The following is a 17,368-nucleotide window of genomic DNA, read 5'->3' as shown; positions in this document are numbered from 1 at the left end:
TGGCCCTGCCTCTGGGGTAGGGCAGTACCACTTAGCCCCGTAAGCTTAGTGGGCCTCTGGCTGGTCCGCTTATGCTGGGCAGCAGGGTCAATGGGAGGTCATTGCTCCCGGGTTTCTTGGCCTCCGCCCCTGATTTCCCAATCAGCAGTTTCCCCAGAGAGCCCGAGTGGTGGAGGGGGATGCAGTGGTGGCGTTGGTGCTTCACTGCTGGGTGAAGGTATTCCCATGCAGGACGTCCACGCTGTGTGCTAGGCCGTGCTATATGGATTTGGCGTGATCAAAAGAAGCCTGAGATAAGTATGATATCTGTATTACAGACTAGGAAGCTGAGGCTCAGAGGGGTGGAGGCCACACAGCCAGGAAGAGCCAGTATGTGAACACATTCAGGCCAAGTCTGTGCTGTCGCTCACGTGACCTGCATCCCCTCAGGTGGTCATGCTCCCTTATGACACTGTTCACCCTCATGGGCCACATGGCCAGGGCTCAGGCACCTAGGAGGCTCTTACTGAGCTTTGCTCACACTTTCTCCAGGGGGCGAGAAGTGTGTGACACTGGCCTTACCATCCTTGCCAACTTATGGCGACCCCCAAACCCTAGAGTGGGGGAGGGGCTGTCTCAGCTTTCCCCAGGCTCCACCTCTGACACTTCTTTTTTTTTTTTTGGAGGGGGTGGTTAAGTAGAAAAGAATAGCTCTATCGCTTTGCCAGGCAAAGGGGGACACAGCGGGCTCACGCCTTGAAAACTGTGTGTTCCCTCTGACGTTTCTACCGCCTTAATCAGTCCGAGAGCCAAGAGCAGGAAGTTGAAGAAAAGAGCAAGTGACAAGTGACTCCACTCTCCTCCCAACCCTGGTGAGAGAGGTGACAGAACAGTCCCGAGGACAGGTAGATGCAGCCCTTGGACAGCTTTGGGCTGTTTTATCAGCAGCTGTACCTTGAATGTACCCACAGGTGAGGTCTCCCACTTCTGAGAAACAGGCTCAGAGCTAATGAATCCTCAGGACTTGCCCAAGCTCTGTGCCTGGAGCCAGGAACCGCTGCCCAACTTCCAGTATCCCTGAACCTAGCTCAACATCTCCCTGAGGTCACTTCTTGTCCAGCTCAGTAGCAGCATGATGTCACTTCCTGTCCTAGGAGGGTCTTTCTGTCACTTTCTCACCCGGGAACTAGCTCAGATACAGGGTTAAAGACACTCTGGTTGCGAAGATGTGATGGTAGTTTACCCTTCTATTGGCTTGTTTTGATCTTTCCATTAATAACGATAATGACAGAGACAAGATAATAACCATAGAACACAAGCCATTTATTGACACACTGGTCTGTGCTAGGTACTTGGCCTATGTTATATAAATTCTGACAACAAGCTTTCAAGGCATGTCATATTGTGCCCATTTTACAGATGAGGGCTTGTCCAGCTGTCTGACACGGAAGCCCATGCTCCTTTCACGTTCCATGTGATGTGTCCCCCAGAACGGCCCAGCCCCTGTGTTCCCTTTGCTCTAAGAGGTCAGGAGGCTGAGTCTCCCTCCCATCTGCCCTGAGAGAGAAAAATGCAGGGAAAATAGCAATTCAGTTGCAGGGCACACAAACCACCATGGCTTTGGGCTTTATCCTGGCTTTCCCTCTGTATCTTTGCTTGAGGTAAGCCTCGCGCTCCCACCCACGCAGGTTTCCTGAACTGCAGGAGCAAAGCTCGGAGGAGATGAGCTCCTCCCACAAGCCCACCCCACCAAGGCAGCATCACAGGTGTGTTGTCGGCAGACCCATGGGCAGGCTCTAACCACGCCCACCCCCAAAACAGCATTGCTGTAAACAGCACTTCCTTCCTCCCTCCTGGAGCCTCCCTCCTGCCCCTCTCTGACTGGGGTGGGGGGGGGGGTCACCCTGTCTCACACACAACCTTCACAGAGGAAAGAGAAAAGCAAAGCAAGACCAATGGCCAGAGCTCAAGGGAGAACCAGAGAATCAGGGAGAGGAGATGCAAATTTCCTACAGTGACACAGCCCATAGGTGGCGGATGCTGGCAGTGGAGGAGGCAGTGGGCGCAGAGAGGCGGGGAGTGGCAGGGAAGGGTGCAGCTTCCTACCTGTGATATTGACCTCCACCTGGCCTGAGCGGGTGCCGATGGGGTTGGTGGCCTCACAGACGTAGGTTCCTGCCAGGCTGTAGTTGATAGGTCCCCTGAAGAAGAGAGTTCTGTTCTGGGCCTCCACACCCTTGGGGAGGGAGCCATTCAGCCTGCAGGGATTGGGAGACAAAGCAGAGGGTTATGACTCTCCAGTCCCAAGAAGCTGACCCTGTGTCACCCACCTGACTTCAACACCATCAGCCCTTTGGCTGAGTTAAGAGGCAGAATCTGTCTCGGAAGGGGTAAAAACAATAAAAAACCACAATCATCTCTTGCATTTGGCAGTTTTGTATCATTCAGCGTTTCACATTTGCTCATCACAGCACTGACATGCAGACAGGACAGTTAGATACTGTTCCCACTTAACAGAAGAGAAACAAGGTTCAAGGCCAAGGAAACATAGCTAGAAAGTGACAACTAGAGTTCTAGCCAGAGCTTTGGACTCTTGGCACAGTGCTCTTTCCACCACACTGGTTCCTGGTAGTTGGTCCTTGGTTTCCTGGGTAGCTGGCTAATAGTCTGGGGTCCTAACCCCAAATCTACTAAAGCTGCACCACTGGGGTCATGGCCTAGAATTTTAACAAGCTGCTCAGGTAACGAGATGTGACCCATGTTTAGGAATTATGTTCCATTTCACCATCTCATTTTCTTGCTGGGCACGTCACAGGTCTTTTTCACAGGGGGAGAGTCCTAGAAGGTTCCTGAACACAGGAGACCTGTTCCTTCCTCCTGATCCTCCATGCCACGAAACTATTCTTCTGTCGGACCCGGAGCTGAAATTGGCAAGCAGGCCCTGCCCACTCACACGTTCAGAACTCCTTCTGGTTCCAGGAAGTGGGCGGTAACAAACAGCTAAGGTATGTCAGTGCCTTCTACTCCCTAGGAAAAGAATGAAGACACGATCTGGGCAGCCGTATTCTGGCCACCCATGTCAACCTGCTTCTCAGCTTCCCCACGTCCCTGTCTTTCTGCTTTCTGTGTGTTCCATCCAGCTCTTCTCTGGGAGGAACCTTGGCTCAGGTCATCAGAGCTGGCTGGGGGTGGTGAGACTAGACCCTTTGAGGTCCAGGCCCAAAGACCATGAAGCCAAGAATGGGAGGGTGGGCCTTGGGACGAGCACTCTATGAACACAGGCATTCTGGGCTGACTGCTGCCTCTTCCCTGAGAATCTGGGGGTGCTGGAGAGAAGGAAAAGGAACAAAGAAAGAGCTGGGATGCTCCAGAAAGCCAGCTTCCCTGGGGACACCTCGATAAAAATAAATAGTGGGGGCTGGGGTGGGAGTGACTCCAACTGAATCACCAAAGGAGAATGACAACATTCTTTATTAGGGAGCAAAAGGAAGGCAGATCACGAGGGAAGCCCCCCGGCAGAATGGTTTGTCCCACGGACCCTGATGCTGTCAAACAAGGGGGGGTATGTGTGTGTGTGTGTGAGTGTGTGTGTGCACATGTCTCTCATGGCCCCTCTCCCCTTCTCACCGAGCAACCTGAGCCTAGACCTTCATTTCCTCTCTGCCCAAGGTTTCTGGAGGTGGCGTGGGTGGGACTCCCTGTGACCAGCAAGGTTCCTGGCAAAGCGACCAGCCAGCCCCGCAGCACTTACGTGGTCCAGTGGTACTCGGTGGCTGGGGGGTTGGCATCAGCTTTGCACTTGAGCTTCACATCCATCCGCTGCAGGTACCAGTTCCCATCAAACCCCTCGATGGTCACCTCGGGCTCGTCTGTGGGACGAGAGGTGATGTTTGGAAAGGGTGAGGTCAGGAGAGCAGGACTTGGGTGAGGGAGGCTCTGATGGGGAAGGGATGGAAGGGGAAGTGACATGGAAACAGCAGGAAGAGGGGGAAGGATGACAGGGAGGGTGGAGGTCACGGACCCTCGGAGCAGAAATAGCAGGGGAATGAGGAAGGGGGAAAGAGAGGGTGGGCAAAGGGGGAAGAGGAGGGGAGGACAAAGAACCCCCAGAAAGAGAGAGGGAGGAGGAAGGAAAAGAGGAAGGATAAGGGGGTGAGGGAAGGGGGGGTGGGGAGAGTGAGAAGGTGAGAAGGTGAGAGGTGAGAAGCAAAGGAGGGAGGGCTGGCGAGGGTGGGGGTGGTGTGAGGGGACCACGTCGCCTGCCCCACCCTGGGAGACCCAGCCCCCCGACACTCTGCCCCGCTCACACTGCACATTGAGGGTGAGGCTTTCGCGGAAGCGGTCCATGTGGTAGTTGACGATGCAGGCCAGGGACTGCCGGTGGGCTTCCCGGCTGGGCACCAGGCGGTAGCGGCTGATGACGGTCACCGTGCCGTTGGGGTTCCGGATCTCCTGGTACTCCGCCTCACCCTTCAGCCGCGTTTCCCAGGACACCACACTGGGAGGCTTCCCATTGGCCGAGGTGCAGGTGGCCACCAGGACCTTGTCATCCTGCCCCTTCCTGGCTCGAAGCACTGCCTGGGTGCCCTCTATCCAGTTGGTGGGTTTGGCTGCGGGGAACCAGAGAGAGCCATGAGTCTGGCTCTGCTGCCTCATCAAGGACACACAGGCCAGGAGGGCAGGTACCTGCCAGGCCTTGCTTCAGGTCACCCTGGCCATCCATGCCTCTCAGCTATGCTTCACCAAAGCCCCTCCCAGCGCTTCTCACAGGGACCTCTTCGGGTCTAACCCACAGCCTTCCTGCTCTGGTCTTTGTATCCCCTTTCGTCAAGTGGAAGTCTTCTTGGAGTCCTGCTGTGCTGAAGAGGCTCTCTCCCTTACCATGGCGTCTGCCTCCTTCCTGGCTACCTGGAAAGTGCCCCACGGTGGGGCTCCAACCTGAATACTGATCCTCCCTCAGCTCTGTCCACAGAGAAGGCCCAGCCCCCATCCCTAGTGAACTGAGACAGCCTGGTTAGAAGGGACCAGAAGTGCCACGTCCAGAGCACGGGAGCATGCCGACCCAAGGAGAGCATCTGGGGCCACTGAAGATGGCCAAGCCCCCAGGCCACAGGCCCCACCCAAGCAGCGAGGAGTGCTCAGGTCAGCTTACCCATCACGGTGAGATTGAGCTGGCTCTCTCGATTGCCGGCAGGGAAGGTGGCAAACTCGCAGATGTAGACGCCCTCATCCTCCAGCTCCAGGCGGGAGAGGCGAATGGTGCCATCTGTGAAGGAGGGCCGCAGGAACTCCACGCGCTCGCGGTAGGGGGCCAGCACCGAGACGCCCATGGCCGGGTTGTAGATGGCCACGTTCTGCTTGGAGCCATTGGTGGCCTTCTGCCACGTGACCTGGGTGATCTTCACGCCGGGCAGCGGGTTGGCGAAGCTGCAGTGCAGCACCACGTCCGTGCCGATGAAACCGTACATGGAGTCGTTCACCTGGACCACCTGGGTGTGGGCGCCTGGTCGAGGGAGATGGCAGAGGGTGGTCAGGGACAGCCACAGCCCCCGCCCCAACTCCCTGTGCGCTGGTCTTCTATTTTCCAGTAGGCATTATTTAAAAAATTCTGACTCTAAAATAATAATTGCTTGTTATAGAAACACTGTCGTGGGCAATACTAAAAAATACTGAGAAGAAAATGACAACAACCCATGAATCCACCACGCAGACAGATCACTGATCATCTGATAGGAAGTGTTCTCTTTTACATTCTTCTCTATATAGCCAGGTAACCATCTGTTTTTTTTTTTTTTTTTAAACAAAATCAGAACCATACCGTAATCTGTTCCATAAACTGTCTTTTCACTTAGTGATATATCATCAATGTTGCTCCATGGCAGTAAATATCCGTCCACACCCTTATTTTTGATGAGGGTTGAATGTGCTGCTTTTTGAGCAGAGGCTCAGCAGAGGGGCCACCAGCTGCTTCACCTTCCTGGGCCTCGGTTCCCTCGTCTGATAAATGGGGCGGATAATCCAGTCCTCTCTAGCTCACAGGTTGCTAGGAGAACCAAATGGTAGGACGGATGAGAAAGCGTCAGGAGGCAGGAAGCGCTGGGGGAGCACCGGGGCCCACAGTGGCCATCATTATGGCCACCTCCACTGTCTTCTCCCTCAGGAAGGGCCGAGGGCCCGGGCCCTGGGGTGCACTGGCTTGGCCCCTCTTACCCAGCAAGGCAGCTGCACAAGGCTCAGCCTCTCTGGCTCTAACTCGCCTTCACAATCAAGTCTGGATGTCTTAACTTGGCATTTGACGTCCTCATCACCTGGGTCCTGCCTTTCTGTCCACGTCTCTCCATACATGAGGCCTTCCAACCAGGTCAGACTGGACCCCTCCTCAGAACGTGCCATATTTCCGTGTTCCTTCTCCCTCTTCCCATTTATGTATCAATTTCTGAGTCTATTATCAGCACTGGAGTCACGTCAATGAGCGATTCAGTCCCAGCCTCCAAGGAGCACAGAGCCGTAGACGCTACACGTCTAGGCTCCTGCTCCTATGGTTCCCTGGAAGGCCCTGCCCCTTTTCCACCTATGGATCTCCCACTCAGGCCGCCTCCTTCGGGAAGCTCCCCTGATCCTCCCAACCCTAGTACAGCTCTTTTCTGCGGAACGTGGTCGTTCACACCTCTGGCTTCTCCTCTGCCAGACGGTGAGCTCCTCCAGAGCAGCGTCTGTGTCTTTGCCATCCCTGTAGCCCCAGCGCCTAGCCCAGTATCCAGCACACAGTAGGTGCTCAGTAAACATTTGTGGCCAGACAAATGGCACTGGAAGCCGTGAGAGGAGAGATTTGCAAGAGGGAGGGAGTGATCAGTGGCATTGGATGAATGAATAAATTCCCTCTAGTCTCCCTACCGATTTTGCTTTATTCCATCTCAAGTGGCTTGTGTTTGAGCTTTTCCTTAACTCTGAACTTGGCTCAGTCATTCCCTCCAGTGGGCTCACTCCTGAGCTCTGTCATCAGCCGTCCTTCCACTCTTGTTTCACTCAGTTACTTTATTGAGTGCCATCAATTACATCAGTGTCAGGCCCTGGACTGACCCAGAGCCCGAGGGATGGCCTAAATGCGCCCCCCACTAAGGGAGTCTGCTGCTCCAGACCGGGAACTCAGGGCTTATGCTTGCCTCTGCATGATGGAGGTGTGAGCAGGCCACACTCCTCTGAAGGGTCCCGAGACCACGGTCAGTGAAGTATGCTGGCCCCTACGCCTCCCCTCAAGAAGGTACAGGCCAGGTCTCTCCAGGCACCGCGGTATCCCCTGTATTTGGCACACAGTAGCCACTCAAGACATGCCGGCTGAATAAGTATATCTTTATATACTTATTATACTTACTATTTATTATTAGTTAATTACTATTAATTATTACTTATTATACTTACTTATACACGCTCTGAAAGCTTCCCTGACGGTCCCCTTCTCTATGCCCGCTCACGTCCACACAGCCCTTCAAGGTCCACCCGGGGTACCACCACCCCACCTCTCCAGCCGTCTCCTTGGCCGGTATGGGGGGTTCTGACATGTCCCCGGCAGAGAACACTGTGGGCTGGTGGGAGAACCATGCAGGAGACACCCAGCAGGGGGTCAGGAGGGCTGGCTTCTAGCCCGGCTCCGTCTTGAGCTCGCCTGGGCACCTTGGCGGGTCACTTCCCCTTCCCGAGCCCTCTTTTCCTCCCCTGCAAGGGAGCAGGCTGGACTCCACAATGTCAATGGTCCCTTCTGGCCAGTCTGATTCCCTGAACTGCAGCCCAGCCCAGCTGTGGCCTCACCCCTGACACAGTCTCACAGTGAAGTCAGTGGGCCAGTAAGCCCAGTACTCCTGCTGACTGGCCAGTTGGCAAGCGGCTAAGCCCTAGCCAGGGTAAGTGGGTGCTCCCTCCCACACGCCCCAGCCTCTACTCACCAAGCCTGCTGGAGGCTGCCCAGCAGCTGAGATGATGTGGGTATAATTGGGGAACTTTCACCACACAAAGCCGGGAACAGGAAAAGCCAGTTGGGAAGGCTCGGGCCACGGTGGGGGGGGTGGGTAGGGGTGTAGGCACCAGGATACACCTTGGGATTGGTGCCAGGGCACAGCGGGGCCTACAGCGGGACACAGCCCACCAAGCCCGCCGCCACCCCATCTCCTTTCACCCGCTGGGGATGTAGGGACAGGGAGGGTTCAGTGCCTGGAGCACAGGCTGACATTCATTCGCCACGTCCTCAGCAGTGACCTCACCCTGCAGAGCTGTGAGCGCCAAGAGGCGACACGGCTGACTGCGGCCTGGGCGTGGGGAGGAGAGGCTTCTGCCAGGGGCTCAGGTGCCCCAGAAGCCCCCTCTCACCCATCAGCGCCTCACCAGGCTGAGGTGGCCCTCCCCATCCCACGTCTGTTTTGGGGTTGAGGCTGCTGTCTCCTCTCCTGTGTGACTCTCCCAGAAGCAACCCCATGGCAGGCGGGGCAGTGAGGAAGGTGCCTGGGTGCCCGCTCACTGCGCACTAAGTGGGTTCCCTGGGCTCCTGGCCCTCTGCCCCCGTGAAGAGCAGGCAGGCAGGCGGGAGGACCTCTAAGGAGCAGGCAGGTGCATCCTGACACGGGCCTCTCTGCCGACAGCTTACTGTCAGCCTTGTCTGCTATTTCCACTGTAAGCATCTTTGCCGCAGATGCCTCTGCCACATTTCTTGCCGCATAACTAATTGTCCGTAAGGCAATTTTGCCGAAAAAGATAGGGGCTTCCCTGGTGGCGCAGTGGTTGAGAGTCCGCCTGCCGCTGCAGGGGACACGGGTTCGTGCCCCGGTCCGGGAAGATCCCACATGCCACGGAGCGGCTGGGCCCGTGAGCCATGGCCGCTGAGCCTGCGCTCCGCAACGGGAGAGGCCACAACAGTGAGAGGCCCGCGTACCGCAAAAAAAAAAAAAAAAAAAAAAAAAAAAAGGTCATAATGAAACAGGAAAAATGAGTAACAAAATTAAAAAGACCTTATTGCAAAATACAAAATATTTGAGTATAAAATGTGCGTAGGGACTTCCCTGGTGGTGCAGTGGTTAAGAATCTGCCTGCTGATGCTGGAGACACGGGTTCGATCCCTGGCCCAGGAAGATCCCACATGCCGTGGAGCAACTAAGCCCGTGTGCCACAACTACTGAGCCCACGTGCCACAACTACTAAAGCCCGTGTGCCCTAGGGCCCACGTGCTGCAACTACTGAGCCTGTGTGCTGCAACTACTGAAGCCTGTGCACCTAGAGCTTGTGCTCTGCAACAAGAGAAGCCACCACAGTGAGAAGCCCACACACTGCAATGAAGAGTAGCCCCGCTCACTGCAACCAGAGAAAGCCCGCGCACAGCAATGAAGACCCAATGCAGCCAAAAAGCAACTAAGCCCGTGTGCCACAACTACTGAGCCCACGTGCCACAACTACTAAAGCCCGTGTGCCCTAGGGCCCACGTGCTGCAACTACTGAGCCTGTGTGCTGCAACTACTGAAGCCTGTGCACCTAGAGCTTGTGCTCTGCAACAAGAGAAGCCACCACAGTGAGAAGCCCACACACTGCAATGAAGAGTAGCCCCGCTCACTGCAACCAGAGAAAGCCCGCGCACAGCAATGAAGACCCAATGCAGCCAAAAATAAAAAAAAAATAAATAAATAAATAAATAAAATGTGTGTAGATGCATGGCAATACCGTGCAAAGAACTGATTTTCTTTTGTGGGTTGTACTTGTCTAAGCAGTAAGCACTTGTCTTCCAAGTCTTTCGTTCATATTATTTTATACATTTGTTGATTTGTCTCCTCATTTGGTATCGAACTTCTTCTTTTCTGCTAAAATTTCTTCCTTCGTTAAGAGAGGTATCAGTTTCCAAACACTAGGGTGCATGTTTGTAACTGAAATTTGTGTTGTGTTGGGAAAGCCTCTGCACTGCTGTGTGTTCTCAGCACATTGTCTTATGTCCATTGATAGACTTTCCAAAAAGTTCTATGGGAAATGTAGGCTCAACTCTGTGCCTTTGAGGCCCTTGGCCTCTTTCTCCTCCAATGTAGTGGGTTTCAAAATACAAAACCAACTCTTGGGGAAAACCATCATCTTCTGTCAGCTTGATAAAGCCATCAGTAACGTCACTAACTGGAAGAAACGCTAGCACATCTCAACTAGTTGAAACCAAACTGTCAAACCAAACTGTCAACCAGTTATTTTCTCTTTCATGGCAAAATTGCCTCATGGCCAATTAGTTATGTGGCAAAATGTTTGCAGTAAAAATGTTTTTGGTGAAAGCACCCAGAACTGCTGCTCTTAGCAGGGCTGGTGAGGGGACCCTGGCGGGTGGGCATAAGGGAACGCTTGGAGTATGGGGTTTGGGGTCACTGAGGGCGGGGATCCTAGAGTTGTGGAACTGGGAGGGGCTGGGAAGACTGGTAAGGGCTGAAGACCCTCCCTTACCTTTCCCCCCACTTTAGGCTTAGGGACCTAGAACCCAATCCACGTGTCTTGGTTGGGGGATGCAGGGGTGAGGGGAGTATGTCCCTCATTGTTTAGATTGGGCAGATTGGGAGGCTTTCAGAGAGCAGGGCACACTCTACCCCAGTGACTCTGACAGCCAGGGTCAGAATGCTGCAGGCACCACTGAAAAGTGAGAAAGGGCTAGTTGAGGGTGGGGACCCAGGAGAAGGGCCCTCCTCTGTGCAGGATGAGGTGGATTGTAAGCCTTCTCTGGAAGGCCTGAGAGAAGGGGTGCACTGCAGGGGAGTCCCCTTGGAGACCACACAGCCCCTCCTCTCGGCTGGTCCATGCCTCTCCACCAAGCACTCCAGCCCTGACAGCCCGAAAACTGATGCTTATGTCTCCCCTACCTTGCCCAAGCTCCTCCCACCCTCTGAAGAGGTCACCATCCCCATCAGGCAGTATGGTGGGTTGTGAAGAGCCAGACAGTGTGGGTTTGCATGCCCCCTCTGTCACCTACGAGCTGTGAAAATTTGGGCAAATGACTTAACCTCTCTGTGCCTCAGTTTGCACTGAGGATGCACATCTGTAAAATGGGGATTATAATAATACCTATTATAAAAGTTGTAACGATTAAACAAGTAAATGTGAAACTCGAGGACAGCACTTTGCACAAAATTAAATGCTCAGTTAACGTTAGTTGCTATCATCATCACCACCACCAACATCACAATCATCACCATCATCATCATCACAGTCACCATCATCATCATCATTATTTCTCATTTATGAAGCAGGAGGCCTCCCTTCCTGGCATTCATTCAACAAATATTTATCGAGCACCTACCCAGTACTAGGCACTGTACTGTGTGCTTCTAGTCCCCCTCTTCCAGGAAGTCCTTCTGGACTCCTCCTACTTAGTTGACACCTCTATTCATTGCCCAACTGCACATAATATGAATCTGTACCTTTTTTTGTTTCCTGGCATGTGTGTTTAGCATGTTTTCTACTGTATCCTCCCGTCTCCAAATAGACTGCAAGTTCCTGTGGGAGAGGGAAGGAGCAGGTTTGACCTTGGGTTGAGCTGATCATGTCATGGCTGATGCTGGCAGGGTCCAGGGCTTGGAGAGTACTCTACAGACTCTCTCTGGTTCCCCAAGCAGCTAGGGCTGGTCCACAGAAGGTACCATCTCTTCTTTCTCCACAGTCGCCCTCTTACATGAGAAGCAGAGGCTGACCCAGATGTGAGAACCAGGACCACCAAAATGGTAGCACAGTGGAGCTCAATGGACCATGCAACCCATCATTTTACAAAGGAGGAGACAAGGGTCCAGAGCAGTTGGGTCACTTGCTCAGGAACACAGAACAGCAGGACCCAGCCCAGTGCTCTTCCTAACCTGCCATAAAAATAGACTCAGGGGAGCTTCCCTGGTGGCACAGTGGTTAAGAGTCCGCCTGCCAGTGCAGGGGACACAGGTTCGAGCCCTGGTCCGGGAAGATCCCACATGCCGCGGAGCAATTAAGCCCGTGCGCCACAACTACTGAGCCTGAGCTCCAGAGCCCACGTGCCACAACTACTGAAGCCTGCATGCCTGGAGCCCGTGCTCTGCAACAAGAGAAGCCACGACAATGAGAAGCCCGTGCACCGCAAAGAAGAGTGGCCCCCACTTGCTGCAACTAGAGAAAGCCCGCACACAGCAACAAAGACCCAACACAGCCAAAAATAAATTAAAAAAAAAATAGACTCAGGCTCTCAAGCTAACACTCCAGGGCCTCATTTTGGGTGGTGTCCCTCCTGTGTAATCTCAGTGCCTCCATTGCTCCTTTGGAGAAATGGCACAAAAATACCAGTTACAATACTGCAGCCACAGTGCCTGCGGGCTACCTGCGCTGGGCTTGGCGGGCAGGTGGGTCAAGGGGCTGGGGGCCAGGGATGGAGCCCCCATCGGAGTCCAGTGACTACGTGTCAGGTGCAAGGTCAGAAACAGGGACTTTTGGGAGCCCAGGTCGGGGGCACTTGCAGGAGGCTGCTATGTACAGAGCAGGAAAAAGCCAGGGCGGTGGGGAGTGAGGGTGAAGAGATCCACTGGGACCTGTGGACCTGTGTCCTTGGCAGAGGGGTTCTTTTTTTTTTTTTTCCTCTCTCTAGTTTGTTTTCCTATTCTTTTTTTAAAAATGCTGTTCTATTTATTTATTTAATTAATTATTTTTGTCTGTGTCTGGTCTTAGTTGCGGCACGCGGGGATCTTCGCTCGGGCTCTTCACTGCGGCATGCAGACTTCTCTCTAGTTGTGGCGTGTGGGCTCCAGAGTGTGTGGGCTCTGTAGTTTGCGGCACGTGGGCTCTCTAGTTGAGGCACGTGAGCTCAGTAGTTGTGGCATGCGGGCTTAGTTGTCCCATGGCATGTGGGATCTTAGTTCCCCGACCAGGGATCGAACCTGCATCCCCTGCATTGGAAGGCAGATTCTTTACCACTGGACTACCAGGGAAGTCCCAGCAGAGGGGTTCTTGCATCCTAAGGATACCAAAGAATGAGTCTGTTTCTTTTCCTGACCTCATGCCCTGCCTATTTTCTCCCTGGCCACCCTATGAGCTCCAGGGTCTGGGACCCAGGTCCCGGGCACCTGTGCATACGTGCCTCAGTTTCCCCACTGGCGCTGGGGTCGGGCAATTTGGGCTGCCTTCGTGGCTTCTCAGAAGTGCTGAGCCAACAAGGCAGGCATCAGGCTGGCCCCTGAGACGTCACGGACCTGCAAAAGCCCCAGCTCAGCAACAAAACACAAAGGCTCCTCAGCCGCAGCCGACAAACCTGCTCCCCGGGGCCCTGCCCGCCTGCCCCACCTGCCATCGAGCTAATCCGAGGCTGGGGCCATGGGTTCCCACGCAGCGGGGTGTGGCCCAGAGAGGGGGCTGCTCTCCTCCCCGTACCCACCTCGACCAGTTTGTCCCCACCTTTGAAACCTCAGACCCCTCTCTCCCCAGCTGAGCAGGCTGGGACTGGGCCCATGTGGTGGGTGAAGGGGAGGACAGGGGCCAGGGGATTCAGAGATTTCTGGCACAGGCTACCTCTTCTTCGGTGCCCCATTCCTTTCCTGAGACTCGGCCCTGGTGCCCTCAGTTGGGTGGGCAGAAGTGGCAGGCCTGGCCTGGGTGGGAGGCACTGGGCCCTGCAGAAGGGGCCTCTCTGAAATTGGCATCCTTTGGGATCCATCTCTAGGGCTTTCCAGGGATGCTCCCCTGCTCCCTGCCCTGGAACTGGTAGAAAGGAACAGGACATCCAGTGAGAAACCAGTTAAGTGGTAAGTGGGAATGACTCACCCATTGCAGCGGGGAGAGCCTCCAGACGAAACCCTGCTGAGTCAGCACAGTGACCTAAAGGTTATAGGTCCCCCCACCCCCACCCCAGTGCAGCCACTCCTCCAAATGTCAACTCCCAGGGCTGCCTAGCTCCTCACTTTCTGGTGTCATGGCCTAACGTCATGGGGGAGAGGCTAATGAGGTAGAGGGTGAGATTCGGAAGGAATCTCCTTCCTAGGGTCCCCTCCTCTGGGAAGATTTTCCCAATCAGTGTCGCCTGGACCCAATCGTTCTGCCAGCAAGAACCCACATGAGCAGGGCTCTCACTGAAGTCCTTTGAACTTGTCCCGTCTCGTATCTATGCCCTGGGCATGTTTCGCTATTAGTTGTGGAGCTCCCGAAGTGCCCAGGCTGCATCTCCAGCCTCCAGCCTCTCCTCTACATCCAGGATGGGGTCCGGGGTGAGCCAGGGCAGAGGGCTCAGTGAGGAAACAGAGAAGTGGCAGCTGGCCCAGATCTCGGCCCTGCACCCCTAGCCCCCCCTCACTGGGTCTGCACATGGCAAGAAGGCGTGAGGGCCGAGCCTAGGCTGAGCAGCCCGGCCCGGTGCCACGGTTAGCTCAGCACTAATGCTCCCCCTGTCTCCTGCAGTGCAGGGGCTTTGCTTGGTGGGATTCCCTCTGGGAGCAGTGCCTACTGGGACGGCCCCAGGTGTCCTGGAGCCTTGCGTCCCCTCCACATCCACCTTACCAGCAGAGGTGATAACATCCCATGATCCCACAGACAGGGGCTAATTGCTACTGTCCGAACCCAGGCGTCTCCACCCCTCAATTGGGGTCACAGAAACTGCCAATGTTTTCCTCTTGGCTGATGCACACCCTCTTCAACTCCCCACATGGAGCTGGTTAATGATGGGCTGTGGGGCTGGCGCCCGGCGCCTGGGGCGGGTAAGCACAGTGCGTGGGAGAGGAGGGGGCGCGGCAGCCTGGGAAAAGCCCCAGAAGGAGCCGGAGTGGAAGCCCGGGATCTTCCAGACGGGCTGGGCCGGGCCCGCTCTCTGGCAGTGCGGAAGCCCCCGGGGAGCGGTGGCGGTGGGGCCTGCTCTGGTCCCATCTCTCCCTGGACCCTAGGAGGATAGGTTGGGGGATGGGGATGAATCAGGGAGCTGGGTTTTGCCTTCTCCCACTGAGGAGCAAGTGGCCAGGGACACCTGGACGGCTCTGCTCCAAGCCTGTTCTCACGCTGGCTGCCCATCCCCAAAGCCCAGGGTAGGCTGGTCTTGAGCAGCCCCTGACTCCACTCCTGGCATCCCAGAAACAGGGAGCCTCTCTCGGCTCTGCCCCCTCCGTCTCTAGCCTTCAGGCTCCACCCCTCGGTCCTCTCTGTTCTGCTCATCCTGTCACCTTTCGTCTGGCCGGATGGTGGGAAGGGAGGGTACTTACTGGAAATTGGGAGAGGTGGGCTCTGGCCCCCACTACTCGGTCACTTTTTTCTGTATGGCCTTAGGTAGGGCAGTTTGCTTCTCTGACCTTAGTTTCCTTTTCTGTAAAATGAGAGTGCTGGACCCCATGTCCCTGGAGGACTCCACTTTGGATGTCACCTGTCCAGCTCTCTCTCTGCCCCTGCTCTGCACCTTCCCTGGATCAGCCTCTGGAACTTCTCTACCAGCAGGTGCTCTACCTCTGTATACTGCCCATCTCCTCCAAGAAGACCTCCCAGATCAAGTGGAATGCCAGGAAAATCCAGGCCGCACGACGGCAGAGCCGGGGCGCACAGAGCTATTCCACGGCCATGTAATCACCAAGCACAGCTGGTGCTAGCTCCTAAATGCTTTTGAATTCACCTTTGTTCTCCATCCGTACTGGCCCCAATCCAGACTCCTCCTAAGTCCCCTCCCTCCAGCTCAGCCCCTTTCCTACCTACCCGCACCTCCAGCAGAGGCTCACTTCCTTATTTTCTCAACATTCCTGGGCTGGGAACCCCCAGTGAAGTAAATCCCAACCCCTTTCCTTTGAACCCAGCACCTACCATCTCACCTCTGCCGTCCTGTCCCCTTCTTCTCCCCAAGCCTTGCCCCTGGTGCAGGCCACCATCATCTCTCGCCCAGTCTACTGTACTATAATGCCAAGGATACATACTTGCCTCCAGCCTTCCCCCTCTAATCCATTTTCTGCTCTCGAAAATACAAATCATTCTTGATTTAAAATCCTTCCATGGCTTCCTACAGCCCTCAGGATCAAGTCCAAAGTCCTTTTGGGCTCTGGACCCCATCTCGGGCGTCCGAGACTCCAGCTGCCTCCCCACTGCCTGTTCTCTCTCCTCTGCCACATGGGACAAGACCACCAGTTCCCTGCCGCGTTCTTCCTTCCGTTAAAAACACATGCCCCGGGGCTTCCCTGGTGGCGCAGTGGTTGAGAATCTGCCTGCCGATGCAGGGGACACAGGTTCGAGCCCTGGTCTGGGAAGATCCCACATGCCGCGGAGCAATTAAGCCCGTGCGCCGCAATGACTGAGCCTGCGCGTCTGGAGCCTGTGCTCCGCAACAAGAGAGCCCGCGACAGTGAGAGGCCCGCGCACCGCGATGAAGAGTGGCTCCCGCTCACCGCAACTAGAGAAAGCCCTCGCACAGAAACAAAGACCCAAGACAGGCAAAAAAGAAAAATAAAAAAAAATAATTAATTAATTAAAAACAAAACAAACAAACAAAAAAACAAAAAAACCTACATACCCTGCTACCTGCCCACACCTCTTCATCCTTCCTGAATGACCTTAGCCTTGACTTTTGGGGAGGCTTTCCCCCCCTTCCCCCATGAGTGAGGTGTTCCTACACCCCGAGGGTCCCAGGACCTCAGCATACACCTGTCATAGCATTTCCCCTACTGAGTGGAAAGATCAGGACTTCAGCTCAATGCCTGGCATCTCGTAAGCATAAGGGGGCCTCAAGTGGTTGGAGAAGGCTGTGAGCCAGCTGGGGTCCCAGGCCAGGGTTAGCCATTTCTCAGGTCTGACTGCAGCTTCCTGGAAATTGCACATTAGCCAAGGAGGGGGGCCTGTACAGGAGGACACAGCACGGTGTGGCCAGGTAGGGGCGGAGGACAGAGACAGAAGGTGAAGCCTCACATCTGCATGGAAGGGAAGCAGGTCAGGGCCTGAATCTCCTCCTTCTTGATGGAAACCAGGAAGCTACACCCCCAAAGTGTGTAGGTCCACCTGACCTCTTGTCTGACCCCCAACCCCATATCCTCCGCTTGCTTCCCACTTGCCACCTCCTGATTCTTTCCTCTGTCCTCTGCCCCAGTTCCTAGCACCCGGCCCCACTTCCTTCCTCACTCCAGACCATAAGGTGAAAAATATTCTTCTCACCCAAGCAAGCTGCGGCCCTGAGGTCTCAGCCCTGCAAAGCCTGCACGCTCTCCAGCTCCACGCCCCTCACTACACAGCCTGGATTTCTCCCGGCCTGGCCAGGCTTTTGAGGCTTCAAAGACCTGGAACCGCCTGGCTCTCAGGCCAGGATTCAGACAGGTCCCCTCTCTGCGGCCGACGCCAGCCGTCTCCACCCCGGCTGCAGCAGACGACATATCTCGCAGTAGACACACCGCAGCCCGGATTCCCCTCAGCAAATGTGTTTTTTTTTTTTTTT

The 17,368-nt window shown here is 55.1% G+C and overlaps 1 protein-coding gene across 2 annotated transcripts in view; it reads right to left on the bottom strand.

Moving 5' to 3' along the window:
* The window catches only part of LOC102995977 (nectin-1), a 69,322-nt gene that overhangs the window by 11,764 nt on the left and 40,190 nt on the right, over positions 1–17,368 (bottom strand). The window contains exons 2-6 of one of the 2 annotated variants that reach the window (XM_055091556.1): positions 5,798–6,022; positions 5,132–5,482; positions 4,287–4,589; positions 3,731–3,848; positions 2,086–2,237 (exon numbers count right to left, since the gene is read on the bottom strand). In XM_055091556.1, coding sequence (XP_054947531.1) covers positions 2,086–2,237; positions 3,731–3,848; positions 4,287–4,589; positions 5,132–5,447 — 889 coding nt within the window. In that variant the 5' untranslated portion in view covers positions 5,448–5,482; positions 5,798–6,022. The remainder of the gene's footprint in view (positions 1–2,085; positions 2,238–3,730; positions 3,849–4,286; positions 4,590–5,131; positions 5,483–5,797; positions 6,023–17,368) is intronic. The other variant, XM_007124222.4, reaches the window with a different exon arrangement.

The sequence above is a fragment of the Physeter macrocephalus genome, chromosome 16, assembly GCF_002837175.3.
Source record: "Physeter macrocephalus isolate SW-GA chromosome 16, ASM283717v5, whole genome shotgun sequence".
Taxonomy (NCBI): Eukaryota; Metazoa; Chordata; class Mammalia; order Artiodactyla; family Physeteridae; genus Physeter; species Physeter macrocephalus.
This window is presented reverse-complemented; position numbering and strand designations above follow the sequence as displayed.